This window comes from Pleurodeles waltl, chromosome 3_1 (genome assembly GCF_031143425.1).
Source record: "Pleurodeles waltl isolate 20211129_DDA chromosome 3_1, aPleWal1.hap1.20221129, whole genome shotgun sequence".
In the NCBI taxonomy this organism is placed as follows: Eukaryota; Metazoa; Chordata; class Amphibia; order Caudata; family Salamandridae; genus Pleurodeles; species Pleurodeles waltl.
Genome location: NC_090440.1, coordinates 548,662,341 through 548,676,748, shown reverse-complemented (window position 1 = coordinate 548,676,748; position 14,408 = coordinate 548,662,341). Strand labels below are relative to the sequence as shown.

The 14,408-nt window shown below is 42.4% G+C and overlaps 1 protein-coding gene across 1 annotated transcript in view; it reads left to right on the top strand.

The window, feature by feature from the left end:
* The first annotated feature begins 505 nt into the window (after nt 1-505).
* RAB11A (RAB11A, member RAS oncogene family) overlaps nt 506-14,408 on the top strand; it is a 96,547-nt gene continuing 82,644 nt past the window's right edge. The window contains exon 1 of the mRNA XM_069222900.1: nt 506-655. Coding sequence (XP_069079001.1) covers nt 616-655 — 40 coding nt within the window. The 5' untranslated portion in view covers nt 506-615. The remainder of the gene's footprint in view (nt 656-14,408) is intronic.

The window sequence follows — 14,408 nt, the reverse complement described above, 5'->3', positions numbered from 1 at the left end:
ACTGCGCGTATAAGAACGGTCATGATCATCGTAGCTTTTTTTGACGCCAAATAAGACTACTACAGTGTACAAAACGGGGTTATTTTCGAAATCTATCTACAAGAACACAGATGCCTTTACATGCTCGTGAAAAAAGGTTACACATTATACTTAAATGTTAAACAAACGGACTCTAAAAGCTATGAAATGTTATACATAGCCTAACCAGGAACTTGGCGTCTACTGAAAGGTATTTAAAGGGGTGAGTTTATGAAAGCATAAAGCGGTGGCTTTATGAAAGCATGAAATAAAAACAAAATTTGCGCGCGTTGTGCCTCAAATATAAGACCCAAACGATGTCTGTGCTAAATGTAAAGCCTCCCGTATCAGAATACCACGGCTCAGTAGAGCCAGTTTAAGGAAACTACAATATTTCCCCCTTTGACCTATTCCAATATGGCGATCCTAATTGATTTTCGTTCGACTTGTTCCGGGCTAGACCGGGATTTACGTCGGACGTAGCCTTCGGGGTATTTCCGGGTTGTGGGCGGGTCCGGAAGTGCAGTAGTGGATGCAGGGCGGGGCTGTTACCGTTTCACTTCTCCGTATACAGAGCTTAGAACAGAAGCTGCAGTCATGGGAACCCGAGACGACGAGTATGATTACCTTTTCAAAGGCAAGTGGGGAACGGGTGGGCAATCCCGGTCTTACGGGTATGTTATAGTTTTTAAAAAAAGTATGATTATAAGTGTAAATAGAGGTGAGGTTCCCGGGAAAGGGTATTGCCTCGGATTGTAACTGAGACTAGAATGCGGATGTTTGGTTGATGACTATAATAGCCTGTTCAGCGGGGTGGGTGGTATTGCAGGCTGTCACTGGGCACACGGAGCAACTACTGCATCAGTCGCTTCAGATGGCACAGCGGTGTTTGTTTTAATAACTGAAATATCGGTTTGGAGTCGGTGAAGTGAAACGGCACCTACTCGCGATAAGTGAACCAATTCAGCAACGAAGGAGGTAATGAGGTGCTGCAATAACATATACTATTGAGTGGGACTGGAGGTGTCTCGCTTTTACATGGCATAGAAGATATCTTCAGTGTCCGTTTGGTGCGGTGGGCGATGGCCTCCTGGCCACATCATAGAAGCTTAGCGTCTCTTGGAAGTACTCGGCTATTGAAAAGGATGTACTTTCTTGGTAAAAAGCTAACTTTATCTCCATATGGTAGTTCAGAATAGAGGGCGGGAACGTGGCGAGTTGAACTATGGAACGCCCCACTCTGTCTATACAACCCCCACCTGTCTCCTGCAAATTAGCAACCTCCCGTGTCCTGGTGAGGTATTTAATTGAGTCCCCTTGTGTTAGGCATTCACACCTGAGCTAGAAGCGTAGTCTATTAAAGACTTTCCAGCCCATCCTATGAGTGTGCCTCCTCATTGTGTGAAACCGCGTGAGTTGACAAGTTGCACGTACGTTGTTATACATGGCTAGCTGTGTGAAGGTGCTTGCTTTACAGTCAGGATAAGTGACAGCTCCCTCACTTAAAATATATTAGCCCTCTACGTTGAGCCGGCCCCTTTCAATGTTTCCAGATTCTGAGAACTATTTTAGCATCCCTCAGTTTGGAGGGGAGAGGTGTTGTAAAACAAAAAGTCCCGGTATGATGTCATAGGTGTATGACTCGTTTAGCTCCAAATTAGCGTGTGGGGAAACTTCAGTATATGTTTAGTTTGTTACTTAAGCATTTACAAGATTGCATGCTATGGCAATACATCATGAATTTTGGTACCCGACACTGCCAGAACCACAAAGTTTACTAACTGCTCTATGGCCCTGAAAATCTAGTGTCCTTCCTCCTTTTATAAATGTCTTCATACTAATATTTGTAAACACTTGAAAATAATAATGTTATGTGCAAAAAAAAAATCCGACTCTTTTACTCCCTTAACCTGTCTGGTGAAACGACAGACCTTGCTTCCTCGTTTTATGTTAGAGACCTATCGGTACCCACCCAAAAGTATATTTGGGGCCTACAGGTTTTGGGATACGGACCTGTCTATCGATGAGAAGACGCTTTACCTCTAGGTTGAAGGGAAGGGTCTTGTGAGCAGTTGGCCTGGTAATGGGACTGAACAAACACCCGCAACAGCAGAAGATAGTTCTGGGAAAGCTTACCTGACTCAGACAAGCTGGGCGAGCAGTGTGAGACAAATTGCAAATACCATAAAACTGTGGGTGGAAATTGGGCAATGCAGCGCGTCGTCTCCTCTCATTTCCTCGTATGGCACAGAAAATTAACATGGCTCACTGGTAGATAGAGGGCTGGGTCACACGTTACGTATCTGTCCTGTGTGAGGATATTAATGTGGGTGGGATCAGTATCACAGGCTGGTGCCTGTATCTGCCCACTCCAACCCACAAAGTGATGACGCACACAGTCATGATCGGGCTCCTGTCTGGGCAAGACTGCATGGATTGAGAGGCCAGAAGAGTGTTCATGGGAGGCGGTATGTACATCACTACCTTTATTTCACCCTAGTTCCTTTGGGTACCCCTCTCGAAATACCACAAAAACGAATGGGTCTATCAGTGCTGGAATTCCAAAACCAGTTATTCCGGGAACCCGTAAATTAAGGTTCAACTTGTGGCAACAAAACGCGGATGGATCAGGAGGGCGGAACTAAGAAAAGCAGAGTCTTGCTGCACTTTGTTTATTTATTTATATATATATCTGGCACAAATAAATTGACAGCAGTGGCACATTTTACATTAAATCTCTTCTGCTTTTTAAAATATCTCATAAGGTTAATGCACCTGTTAAAGAGATCTTTATGTGCACACCGATTTGCAGATGAATATAAAAATGCTGCGAAGCACATAATGTAACATGCAGATCACAGATCTATAATTTATGCAGGTGGGTAAGTTCACAGCTGTTTTTACCACAAGTCCTTTTGTAAATTGCGGTTCATAAGTTGCAATCCTTCTAATATGGTACAGTTAGCTATGAACTCCGCACCTAGAAGATGTATGCAAACTTCAAGGCATGTTTTCAGAACCTTGTGTTTTTTTCTCAATCTGTTGTTGTTCTAAGTTGCAAAAAAGGTTCTTTGGATAGTAAAAAAAAAAAAAAAAAAAAGTCTTATTCACACAGCACATCTTAACCACTAATTAAGTTTTGAATCTCACCTTTGCCACCCCCCACCTGACCATGGAGTGTTAACATAAAACCCTTATGGTCGTATGTAACTTCTACTGTACACTGGTTTACACACTTGTATAATTTATTGTGTGTATGATGTGTTTGTGTAAGGTAAAGCACTTTCATTCTACAATGGCGAGAACAGTGCAATAAAATAATTAAATAAAAATAAATCAGTAACTGTTATTAAAAGGGTTATTCGTGTAATTACTCAGAGGTGGCTACATCAGAGATTCTTACAGTGCATGCCTAACGCTTATATACAGGAATTGAACAAAGTCAAAAACCTTCCTCAAAATAATAGTTTCTCTTAAGTGCTTGTGAAGTGGTAACAAGCTGTGTGCCTATGTGTTTCTGCATTGCATTGGCCGCAATGTGTTTCAGATGGCTGTCAGCAAAGATACTCAAACAAAAGGAGAACTGATAGCCCCCTGAATGAAACAGTTGTCCCTAGGTAGAAAAAGTAACACAAAATGCTAAACAATATATACAAATCAAGTGTTATTAATATACAATAATCCATCCATAAATCCGATTAAAAAATCAAGTACTGCAGTGTGCTGTGAACAAAGTAACATGAATAGAGTGAGGGAAGTGTGTTCTAATTGCTGAGATACAGCCCACAAAATATACAGTATCGATCATTGGAAGCATGTGCTGCCTTTTGTAGTTTTGGTAGGGCCCCAATTGGGGAAGTGCGGTGTTCAGGGTCTTGTGCCACTGTGGCCCAGGCCATGTACGCTGGTCCTTCGCTGCTGGCCTAGGTACCTCCGCCCTGTCGCCTTGCGAGGCGGGGAGGGCAGAAGAGTAAAATTCCAGGGGTTGCGCAGGAGGCGTATCACTTCAGGCTAGCGCCACATCCCTGGGGAATATCTAAAGTTCCACCACGAGCAGGCCACAGCCTTTCTTGTGGATGTGGCGCAGACGACCTGAGACAGTGACTGTCTGTCGTTTTTGGGGATTTCAAGTCCTTGTAATGTTAAACCTTCAATCACATATACATGGAAAATGGTATTTGACCACAGTATCCCGGACAGTGAGTAACACAGTCTATTCAATTATGCCAGTGGCAAATGCAGCCCTCAGCACTTTGACGAGGTTCAAAATTGAAAAGGACTAACTGCACAAATGGGAGCATGAGAGTATCCACAACATGCCTCAACGTTAAGCTATATCTATTCTCGTTTACCCTTGTACAATGGAAAATGACTATCTGTTAAAAGGAAAATGTAAAGTAGGAGATAGCATTAATGCTTGAAGCATCACAGCATTCAAGAATACCTTTAAATCTTTTTTTTCCAGCCTAGTGCTTCAACATTTTAGGCAATCTAGTCAGTACCCTCTGATCATTTATATTGGACAGGTGAACCCTTATGCTAAGTAAATGCTGCCACCTACAACCAGTAGCATTTCTAGTGCCCCCCCGTAGTATTGATATTTGCATAATTGAAATTATATATGTTGTCTTTTTAATATCACGTCTAATTGCCCCCCTTGATGCTTCATGAAAATGCAGCGTTGGGGTGGGTGTGTGTGTGTGTGTATGTATGTATATGTGTGTGTGTGTATATATATATATATATATATATATATATATATATATATATATATATATATATATATATATATATATATATATACACACACACACACATATATATCTGGCCTTGAATGAATAGGGATATCTAATTGAGGATGAGCGTGGGTCGTATGTGTTCTGGTGGTGAATAAGGCTAACTTTAGAGCAGACTTTTTTTTTCTCCTTTCCATGTGTCCTGGGTAAAGTGTAGGGAGAGTTTGGGTGTGATGTCTTCTCCACTATCATGATAAAATCAGTCTCTTCATATATGAAGGTTTGCAAGAGGAGCCCTCTACAGGTAGTAGTCAAGCCAGGACTGTAGATTGCAAAGATGTGGGTGTGGAGCTATTTAAGCACTTGGGTAATAACCGTTGCTGTCTTCAAAGTAGAAGGTGAAGATATCTCTCTACATTGGCCTCCAGGATAGGCCAATAAACATTGCTTAGAGTATCTGTATTGAGAAGCACTCACAAAAATGAGTCTCTCTAGAGAAATTGGGAAGCACTGAAGTTAGACAGTCTAGCCATCTGCCACATGGTGAAGCAGGCCACCCAGGAGGGCATCTTTTAGGAGAATACTGAAGATATTTTAATTGAGAATTGGGCCACCTTCTGCACTATTTTAATTACATTTTTTTTCTTCCCTCAGCCAGCTCTACCCAGGCCATAGTCAGCTTATCAAAGTAAGGGCTACATCTGCAGGGAGAGGGGGCGAGCTGTGGATTGCAACATATATCCGTTTATCACTGTCCCCATAACAAGACCCGGGCTCTTACAGATCTCTCCAGGGACATCTGTAGAGAATATCGAATGGGACTTAACACAACAAGCTTATTCATCTGGGAACCCGTTCTGTGCTTTAGATCATCCAGAGGCACTAGAAGTAAAATGGGTTGGAGGGATGGGCCAACTGAATTTGTGGAAAATGCGGATAATCTAGTTCTTCACAAGGATATTCTGGAAAGGACAGAATGTGTTGTAGGGGCAAAGTTATCAAACAAAAATGGGGGGGCGGGGGAGAAAGAGGGTGTAAATAGTTAACAAGTCAAAAAGTCAGTGTCCTGGTCCACCAGAGTCCTTAAACCATGTTAATTCTGGTTTGATCTCTGGCATTAGCAGTAAGCCCTTAGAATCGGCATACAATATGTTTGACAAGATATGCAGAGGACGGACTGCTCATGTCACAAATATATTGGATGTATCAAAAAACGAGGACAGGAAGATTTATGGTCCAGTGTACAGCCTCCCGGGTGTAACCATCACAGAAATAAGGTACACTGTTGAATAAAGAAGACAAAGGGTAACCCTACTGTTAGAAGCAAGAGCCCTCACACATCCAGTCGGATGTCATGCTTCATCATAGGGCATGCTTCTCACAGACCGGCGATGCAGTGTCTGACGGGCTCCCCATTAAGGGGGCTGTTTGCAGGAGATCTTCTAACCAATGTCTCTGTGTCATGTATGTTAGAATACCTTGTGGTATGTGTACAATTTGTCCTCTTACTAGACCCCTAGAGACTCTTGATTTGGAAACAATAGGTGTTTGGTGTTTAGTCAAATACACTAATTGTAACACATCTAGATGTATTTATATGATTACCTGCCCTTGCGACCTACGTTACATTGGAATGACTTCCAGACCAGTGAAAACCAGGATTAATAAGCACCAGAGCAATATCCGGTGTGGCCGTGCTACCACGAAACCGAGTGTACATTTCTCAGAATCACGTCACAATCCTGATGATCTATGGTGGGTGGTGCTAGATTCCCCTAGATTGATAGGGAGTGACTCGAGGTCCCTCTTCAAGATTGAACCGCGTTGGGTGTTCACACTAGGGACGTATACCCATGGGTTAAATGATGATCTCCCATGGTTACAACTTGCACATTAATTTTCCCTGGATGTGTTTTTGACAATTATGTGTTGATTGTCCCCTGAGCTCTTTAAACCTTTCCATTGTTTGCCAGGTCTGTTATTTTGACTGTTTTCTTTATTGGTGTGCCTTAATTTAGTGAGCGTGTTGCATTTTCTGTGTAGGCGTTAAGCTTTGTCTGTGCTCGATGATCATGCTTTCACTAGGTAAGAGATAGTTTATTTACATGGTTGACGCTAGCTGAGCTAAGTCCTTCTTTTGTCTCTATGGCATTTTACAGGAGAGGTCTGACTCTCCGTGTCACCCTTTTGCTGTTTTTACAACTCCTGACCATGTGACAAGGAGAAACCTTTCGGCATCGTTTGAGTGGGCCCAACTCCCGGGTCATTTCTTTCTTTTTAAATGTCGCTGTCCACGTTCAGACTTACTTTCAGGAACGCTGCCCCGGAGTAGGTCCCCAGCGGTTGACGGCTGCATATCAAGTACGGACTCATGGTAGCGGGCCTCAGCGACCCCCCAGGTTTGTTTAGCAGCGCTAGGATGCGCTTTCTCTACAACAGAAAACGTACTGTTTTGTATGAATAAGTTGCCCCACGAAGCCTATACGGGGTTCTCTTTACTTCTATGCTGGGGCTCGCCAAAGTAGGGCGGTTAGTCTTCTCAGCCTTCATATTTTCTGTTAATTTGGGACTTAGACAGGCAGCTTGATAATAAAGAACGCTTTATGTTATCGCACCTCACTGCATCTCCTGTCTTTCTCAGCGGCTTGATGATGCACTTTTTCTTTATAATTAACTGACTATTTTGCATTAATTTCCCCGTGTAGCACATTTGGGCTTGTTGGTAGAGTGGGCAAGCGAGTGTGCACGTTTTTATCCCTTTTCTAAGGGATTCTGAGGTTCCTCTAAATATAACGCCTTTCTGACAATGTTCTTATCTCTTTTGCAAATGCACCTGTCTCCTGGCACATGTATTCCTAGGGAGCCGTTCATGTACTTTGGGACGGTAAGCTAATTCTTTGACGTTCCTCCACACTACCACGTAGTACTTCTTCACCTTTGTTTTCTCACCGAGTGCCACCCAACATTAGTGTGTGCATGGCATGATTGGGCTTACGTTGAAGTCCGGATGATTGTCATTGTTTATTATCATATGTTGACCCACCGCTAGATGGTGGAACGTAGTGTTCCTTCCTGCGTTGCCTTCTTCGATTGAGAGAGTACGAGCATTATATCTACTTGCACTCTTCCCATGTTTTTTAATCTTGGCCTAAATAAACCCTTTACTCATCTAATAAATTGATGATGATGTGCTAGGTTTTGAGGCAGTTTTATCCTTTCTTTTCTCTCCTATCCTTATTGTGCCTGTAGGGCGGCATTGTTTGTTATTCTTACATCCACGGTACAGAGACATTGGTTAGAAGATCTCCGGAAAAGAGCCCCCTTTATGGGGAGCCCGTCGGACATTGCAGCACCGGTCTGACGAGGAGCATGCCCTATGATGAAGCATGACATTCGACTGGATGTGTGAGGGCTCTTGCTTCTAATAGTAGGGTTACCCTGTGTCGTCTTTCTTCTTTCTGGAACAGTGTAATTTATTTCTGGAAAAATATATTTGAGCCAGTTCTGACCCGTCTTAAGAAACTGGAAGGGGTCTTGATGGACTTGAAAAGCGTAGTACTGCCATATAAAAACATACATGACAGATTGGGTTGTACTGCCCCCATTGTTGTTGCTAGCTCAAATCTATACTCTGCTCGGCTATCTAAGGTTGGGAATGGAAACCAGGGTACCACTCTGGTCACCCCAGGTGCTGCAAGTGTCTGTGTTGGACCCACTAATATGATCCTGGGACCCACCAAGTTGGCTTGCGGTAGAATGGTCAGAAATTATAACCTAGATATGTACTTTGCTATAGAATGTCAGTCTCCAATACCATCCGTAGGAGGGGTGTCACAAGGTACAAGTTAGCATGCTTACTTCCTACAGAGGGAGAGGCAAAAGAGAAATCCAAATAGCAACATGGTCAGCGACAAAAGAGAAATCCAAATAGCGATATGATCATTGATTTACCACCTGCTTGTTGCCCCTATTTGGCTATTATAACGAATGTCCCCCCTTTGCCATCAGGTGAGGCTGAGTCCACAGATCAGTTAAAGAATAAGATCTTACATTGGCTACTATCCATGTCTGTGTTCCCAATGTCATGTGCTGAGTTATTAATCATGATGAGAAGGATTAGTTGGATTGGACCACCTAGGAAGACCTTTAAAGGAGACTGTGTCGTCATAAATACCAAACATCCCAGGGTTGCTGAAGACATCCTAGCCAATTTCTCAGCGCAAAGCTCCAAGTCTAAGAGTATAACCGTCCTTCCCCTAGGATATTTTTTATCAACACCTGCCTCCGCTTCAGAGGGTACCAGTTACTTCTCCTTCTATTAATACCTTGGTGGAGGATTATCGATTTGGTATCCTTATATCAAATAGATTGCGTCTTTAAGCAAACTACCGGACGTTGATTGATAGGATGGAACTGGGCAACTATGTGGCAGGGACGAGGAAGAAGGTGATTCTCTGCATGACCCTTACTGTGTAAAAAAGGGGTTGATTGTTGGATCTGTAGGAACTTTTAGTGACATTAATATAGAATCATCGGTTATAGAAGCTGTGGCAATAGTCACACATAATGCTCCATCTTTGTTAGTATCAGTAAAGAAGGGGACGATTGCCACATTTGCTGGAACTTTCAGTGACAGTCATTGGTTATAGAACCTGTGGGAATAGTCCCTGATAATGCTGTTTAATCTCAGGTGTTAGTTGGAGGAGCAAAAAGGGGCTTATACTTTTGTATCCTGAAACATCTTTGGTTTTAAAAGCAAATTGGATGCCCCTGAGTGGGCCCAAATGATTGACATCACATATATGTTTGCAAGAAACATGGGAGGTACGGTAAGTTAGTGGGGACCCCAAATTAATAACCCCTCCCATCATTCAGTCCTTTTTGAAGCGCTCTTATATCTGGGACTTTTGTTTTACCGCTTGAAGTTCTTTGTATTGCTGCTTAGTATTGCTGTGGGCCTGGTAAGTCTAAAAATTTGTAAGGCACAACTCCCTTTAAGGGCTAAATATATGGTTGCATTACGTTACTTCGCGTCGTAACTATTTTTATTGTGGTGTTCTCTAGGGGCTGTTCTGAGCATTAGTCAATGTACTACAATATTTTCTGCACTCGATCATCCCATAATGCTTTGCAGGGCATTCTTTTAACAAACATTTTTGCTTATAACTCAACCTGTGGTGTTCCTAGGACAACATGACAACCTTCAAAACATTCACCACAACCTGCTCTTTCTGTCTAGATAGGTTAGTGGGGACCCCAAGATAATAACCTCTACCTCCATTCAGTGTCTTTTTGACTTCTCTCATGGCTGGAACGTGTGTTTAACAGCTGAAATTAGTTTGTGTTTTAATGGTCTTGTTTGTAATATCATTGCAGTAGGTCTTCTAGCCCCAAAATTGGTTATGCATTACACCCTCTAACGACTTAATAGGTGGTTACACTGCAAGACTTTCAATCATTTTTACGGTCGAGCCTGCGTTGCCCGCGCATGTGTATCGCAGCGAGACGCTTTAGTTATTAGAAAAGGGCTCGGAGCCCTGTCGACATCAAGTCAGTGTTGTTTATTGGTTCGTGGGCTTGCCTATTAAAATCTGCTTGCTTTCATTAGTCGGAGGCATGCACACGACATGCCTTTTCTGGTGGCTAGCCCTCCTCGAGCGCATCGACCAAGTACAGAAAACATGAGAGGCTTCGCTGTTTTCTGTCCGGCTCGTGGACTACTTTTTCTCTATTTTCCTAGCGCGATTTCGCTTGGCGGAAGTCGAGCGCTTTAAACAGGTAATTGCACTTTTTCGGTTACGTACATAAATACACTTTTGCCAAAAGGTAAAAAGTCGGGTTAGGAGTTTACAACGCCATCAGCTCTAACATGAGCAAACGCGAGACCCGTTGCATTGCAAATGCTTGTTATTTCATGTGTTTATGTCCTCTGGGTGTTAACTATAAGGTAGCATGAACATGTGTCCTCTAGGGGTTGTACTGAGTATTCTAGTCTAATGCGAAAGGTTTATTTCTGATAAAAGGTTTTTGTTAGGTTTATATGATAATTGTATGTTTTATTAATCTCTCCTTATTGCGGTCATGACCATGCTTCAGGCCAATTTAACATCCTTATTACACTAGAAATGTTTGAACACTCTTAATATGTTTGGGTGACCTGTTACTCCTCCGTAGCAATTTTGGGAATTGTGTTAGTCAGTCAGCAACTCTGATGGTGGGGTGGTGAAATTGGCATTTTATTGGAATTAGCATGGTAGATGCTAAATGGCAACATTTTCATTTTTGTCTGCAGATAGAGGAATAAGTTAAGTGGATGTGCTTTAGTTAAATGCAGGGCCTCTGAATTTGTCGAAGGAAAAGACCAAACTGTGTGTCAGTGTTGACTAATTTACGTGGCAAGATACGTTTGTTATGCATTTACACCGCCAGTAGCTCTAACTCGAGCAAATGTGAGACCTATTGCATTGCAAATGCTTGTTTGGGAGATGACACTGCCCCAATACATTCCTAAAGTGAGAGAACCCCTGGAGATAACACTGGAGGAAGTTCACTGTGCTATAGATAGTATTACCGGGGGTAAAGCACCCGGGCCAGATGGCGTTCTAGTTGATGCCTTTAAGGAGATAGGAGAATTGTGGAGCCCTCTTCTGACTCTGGTATTTAATGCAGCTGTGTAGCATACGACCCCCAATATTTGGGCTGATTCAATCATAGTCCCCATTTTTAAGATGGGGATGAATCAGATACTAAATGTTATTGTCCAATCTTTTTATTAGGCGCTTCGCCTACTTCTCAGGAGAGCCTGGAAAAAATATAATCCTATTTTTTTTGGAACAATGAAATGGAACTGCATTCTTTCTAAAACGTACAGCGGATATTAATTTCTTGTCGTTACTGGGTGAATGTGCCTATATAGAAGTTGTTAGTTTAGTTTTTACCTTTTTGTTGGAAAAATTTGTGTTTCATTTTCACATTTCTTTGTTGTGGCAACTAAAACAATGACCGAACATTCACTGGACAATGCAAATTGTATTCAATCCACAAATAGAGTTTCCAAAAGGAGTAAGATGAACAAAGCAGTATTGCCCAAGCCTTGTGACATAGGATCAACTAATATCTTTAGACTAGTCTTTTAAACACGAGGTTAGTGTCTGACTCCTTCAGGTATATTTTTTTAATGTCCCATTAAACCCTGAAGGGATGTTAAGATTCATCAGTTGGAAAGCACATAAGCATTTATCTTATTCAGCCTTTGTGTCAAAATGATAGGGTGGTGATGCTCCAGGAAGCTTTGAGAGTGCAAGGCCTTGATACAGCTTCTTATTTGTTTATTTTCATCCAAATGCATCTCTGGAAATAGGGGGGCTGTCATAAAATCTAGGTAGCTCAACATTATATTTAACGGATCCTTACTTGTATGCTAGAATAGTTTAACTACTTAGGTTGAGTTTAGCAAGTTCATGCGATAAACAAGTGTCCGATTATGTCCAGTTAATTTATATAATGTTGGTGAAAATGTGCACAGCCTCAGACTCAAGAGTCAGGTATTGTTCGCAACAGCTTAACAAAAATGTTGTTCTGTATATGGGCAAGCCTCCATGCCACCTGATATGTTGGCGAGTATAAACACGGGACTGCATCTCTGGTGTGGCTGTGGTTGCACTGTTGAGGAACTGTTTTGAAAACCAGTTGTAATACGACCTGTTAATTTCATAGATACCTGCTGTGTAATGTGACGGCCTAGTCACGAGGATGTATGACGTGAGAGTTCTGTTGAGGATAATGCACATTTGGTGGGCTCAATGACATTGGGTGAGCTGTGAAGAGCATTGCATATATGTTTGTGGGCAGTGATGATGCAGTTTACTTGTGAAGAATGTCCTGAACCTATGTGTATCGTGGTAAATAAGCTTGTTTCATGTAATGTATAACTTGCTTTCACAGAGTTTAGGAGCCTGTTGGATGTCATTGCAGATTGTTTAAAATAAGAATTTCATTAGAAGCTTATGCCTTTTTGCAGAAAATTGTACTTCACTGGAATCGGCACATCTTGTCTAATCAATACCAAGCTGCATTTGAAGTTTGCTGAAAGTATTTGTATATGGTGAGTGATGTGTATTGTTAGATCCTTAGTACTTGGGCAGTCCACCTCTAACACAAAGCAGACATTCCTCAATTAAGTGTACAAGCATTAACTACCTGGCTTCTCCATAGCTTAAATGTTTCAGCATGTCTTTGTTCATGTTTCTGTGGGTCATGGGGCCATTCCTACACTAAAGGGAACAGGTTTTAACCATTTATGCAGAAAAGGCATGGTTATGCCCAAACCTAAATCTTTGCATACTTAGAGAGTCTGTATTACTGCATCAGAGGGATCTGAAACTCCCTTGGGCCAACTTGAGACAACTGTCTGATTTCAGAAACTTTATTTCAGTCTTGTTGACCAGGAGTTTTGGCAAGGACTGCGCCATTGAATAGGTTGCTCAGCCAAGTGCACTGGGAGCATGTGGGTTCCATGTATGAAAAATATATGCTGGACTTGGAGCTCTGCAGATTAGTTGTTTACTTGCTTGTGCTGATCGATTTTATAAATGGGCCTTTGGGGTTCCATTTAAATCATGCTCCCTCAGCCTCTTGAATCGATTAGATTGAATTTAAGTTAATTAAAAGCCCTCAGAGACTGATAACTGTGATCGGGGGTGCATATGTTCAAGCAAATTCCTTGGTCACTACGGTGTCTTCTAAATCTGTGGTAGGTACACCAATTAGTCCTTAATCCAAACCTTTTGTCTTCTGCATACTGACAGGTGGTCTCCTTAGCACCAGGCTGGCACCTCAGGCCATATCAAATATTTGCTTTGCTTGCCCACTGGCCACTCTTGGCTGCTGCTACTTTACCTGGGCACTTGTTCTGTGTGTAAAATACACACATCAGTACTAGGCGCAGACTTAAAAGAATACTCCCTTTAGTGACTGTGGAATGTGGTTTATCCTGCTTTCTCAGAGACAAGGTACCCATTATCAGTCAGCACTGCACCTACAGGACAGAACAAGGGAAAACAAATGAAATACTTCTGCCTCGCCCCATAGGCTGTATTGCACCGGCTCCCTGGAAGATTATTGCTTTGGTGCTCTCTTAGCTTTTAGTACTAACCAAAATGGCAGCTATGTGAGCGTGAGCAGTAGGTACACAACAAGGTCATGTTGACTGTCCCAACCACGCATTGTAAAATGAGTCAGACTCTCTGGCATTTGAGAAATTAGAAATGCAGCCAGTTTGTTTACCAAGTAATTTTTCAGTTACTTCCTAATTGCAGGTGATGCATGGGCATAGAAGGCTAGACCCATTGCAAAACATAGGCACATTGGTTAATCCCCCCCCCCCCTGTTTTTTAATATATATTTTTTTTATACATCCTGGCTTCCCCATTTGACCACGTTGTGTGATTGCGAGAAAATATTGATCTACCTGGGCCCAAGAGCATTTGGGGGGGGTGGGGTGGCGCGATGGGGGTGCTGAACAAAGAAGGAGGGCATACGAGGCCCCCCTATTAGGACATATATTAGTTGTGGCGACCACCACCTCCCCGGGACGATGAGACTGAAATATGCAGGTGGCGCATTTCACGTAATTTGTAATGGAGGAGGCCCGTA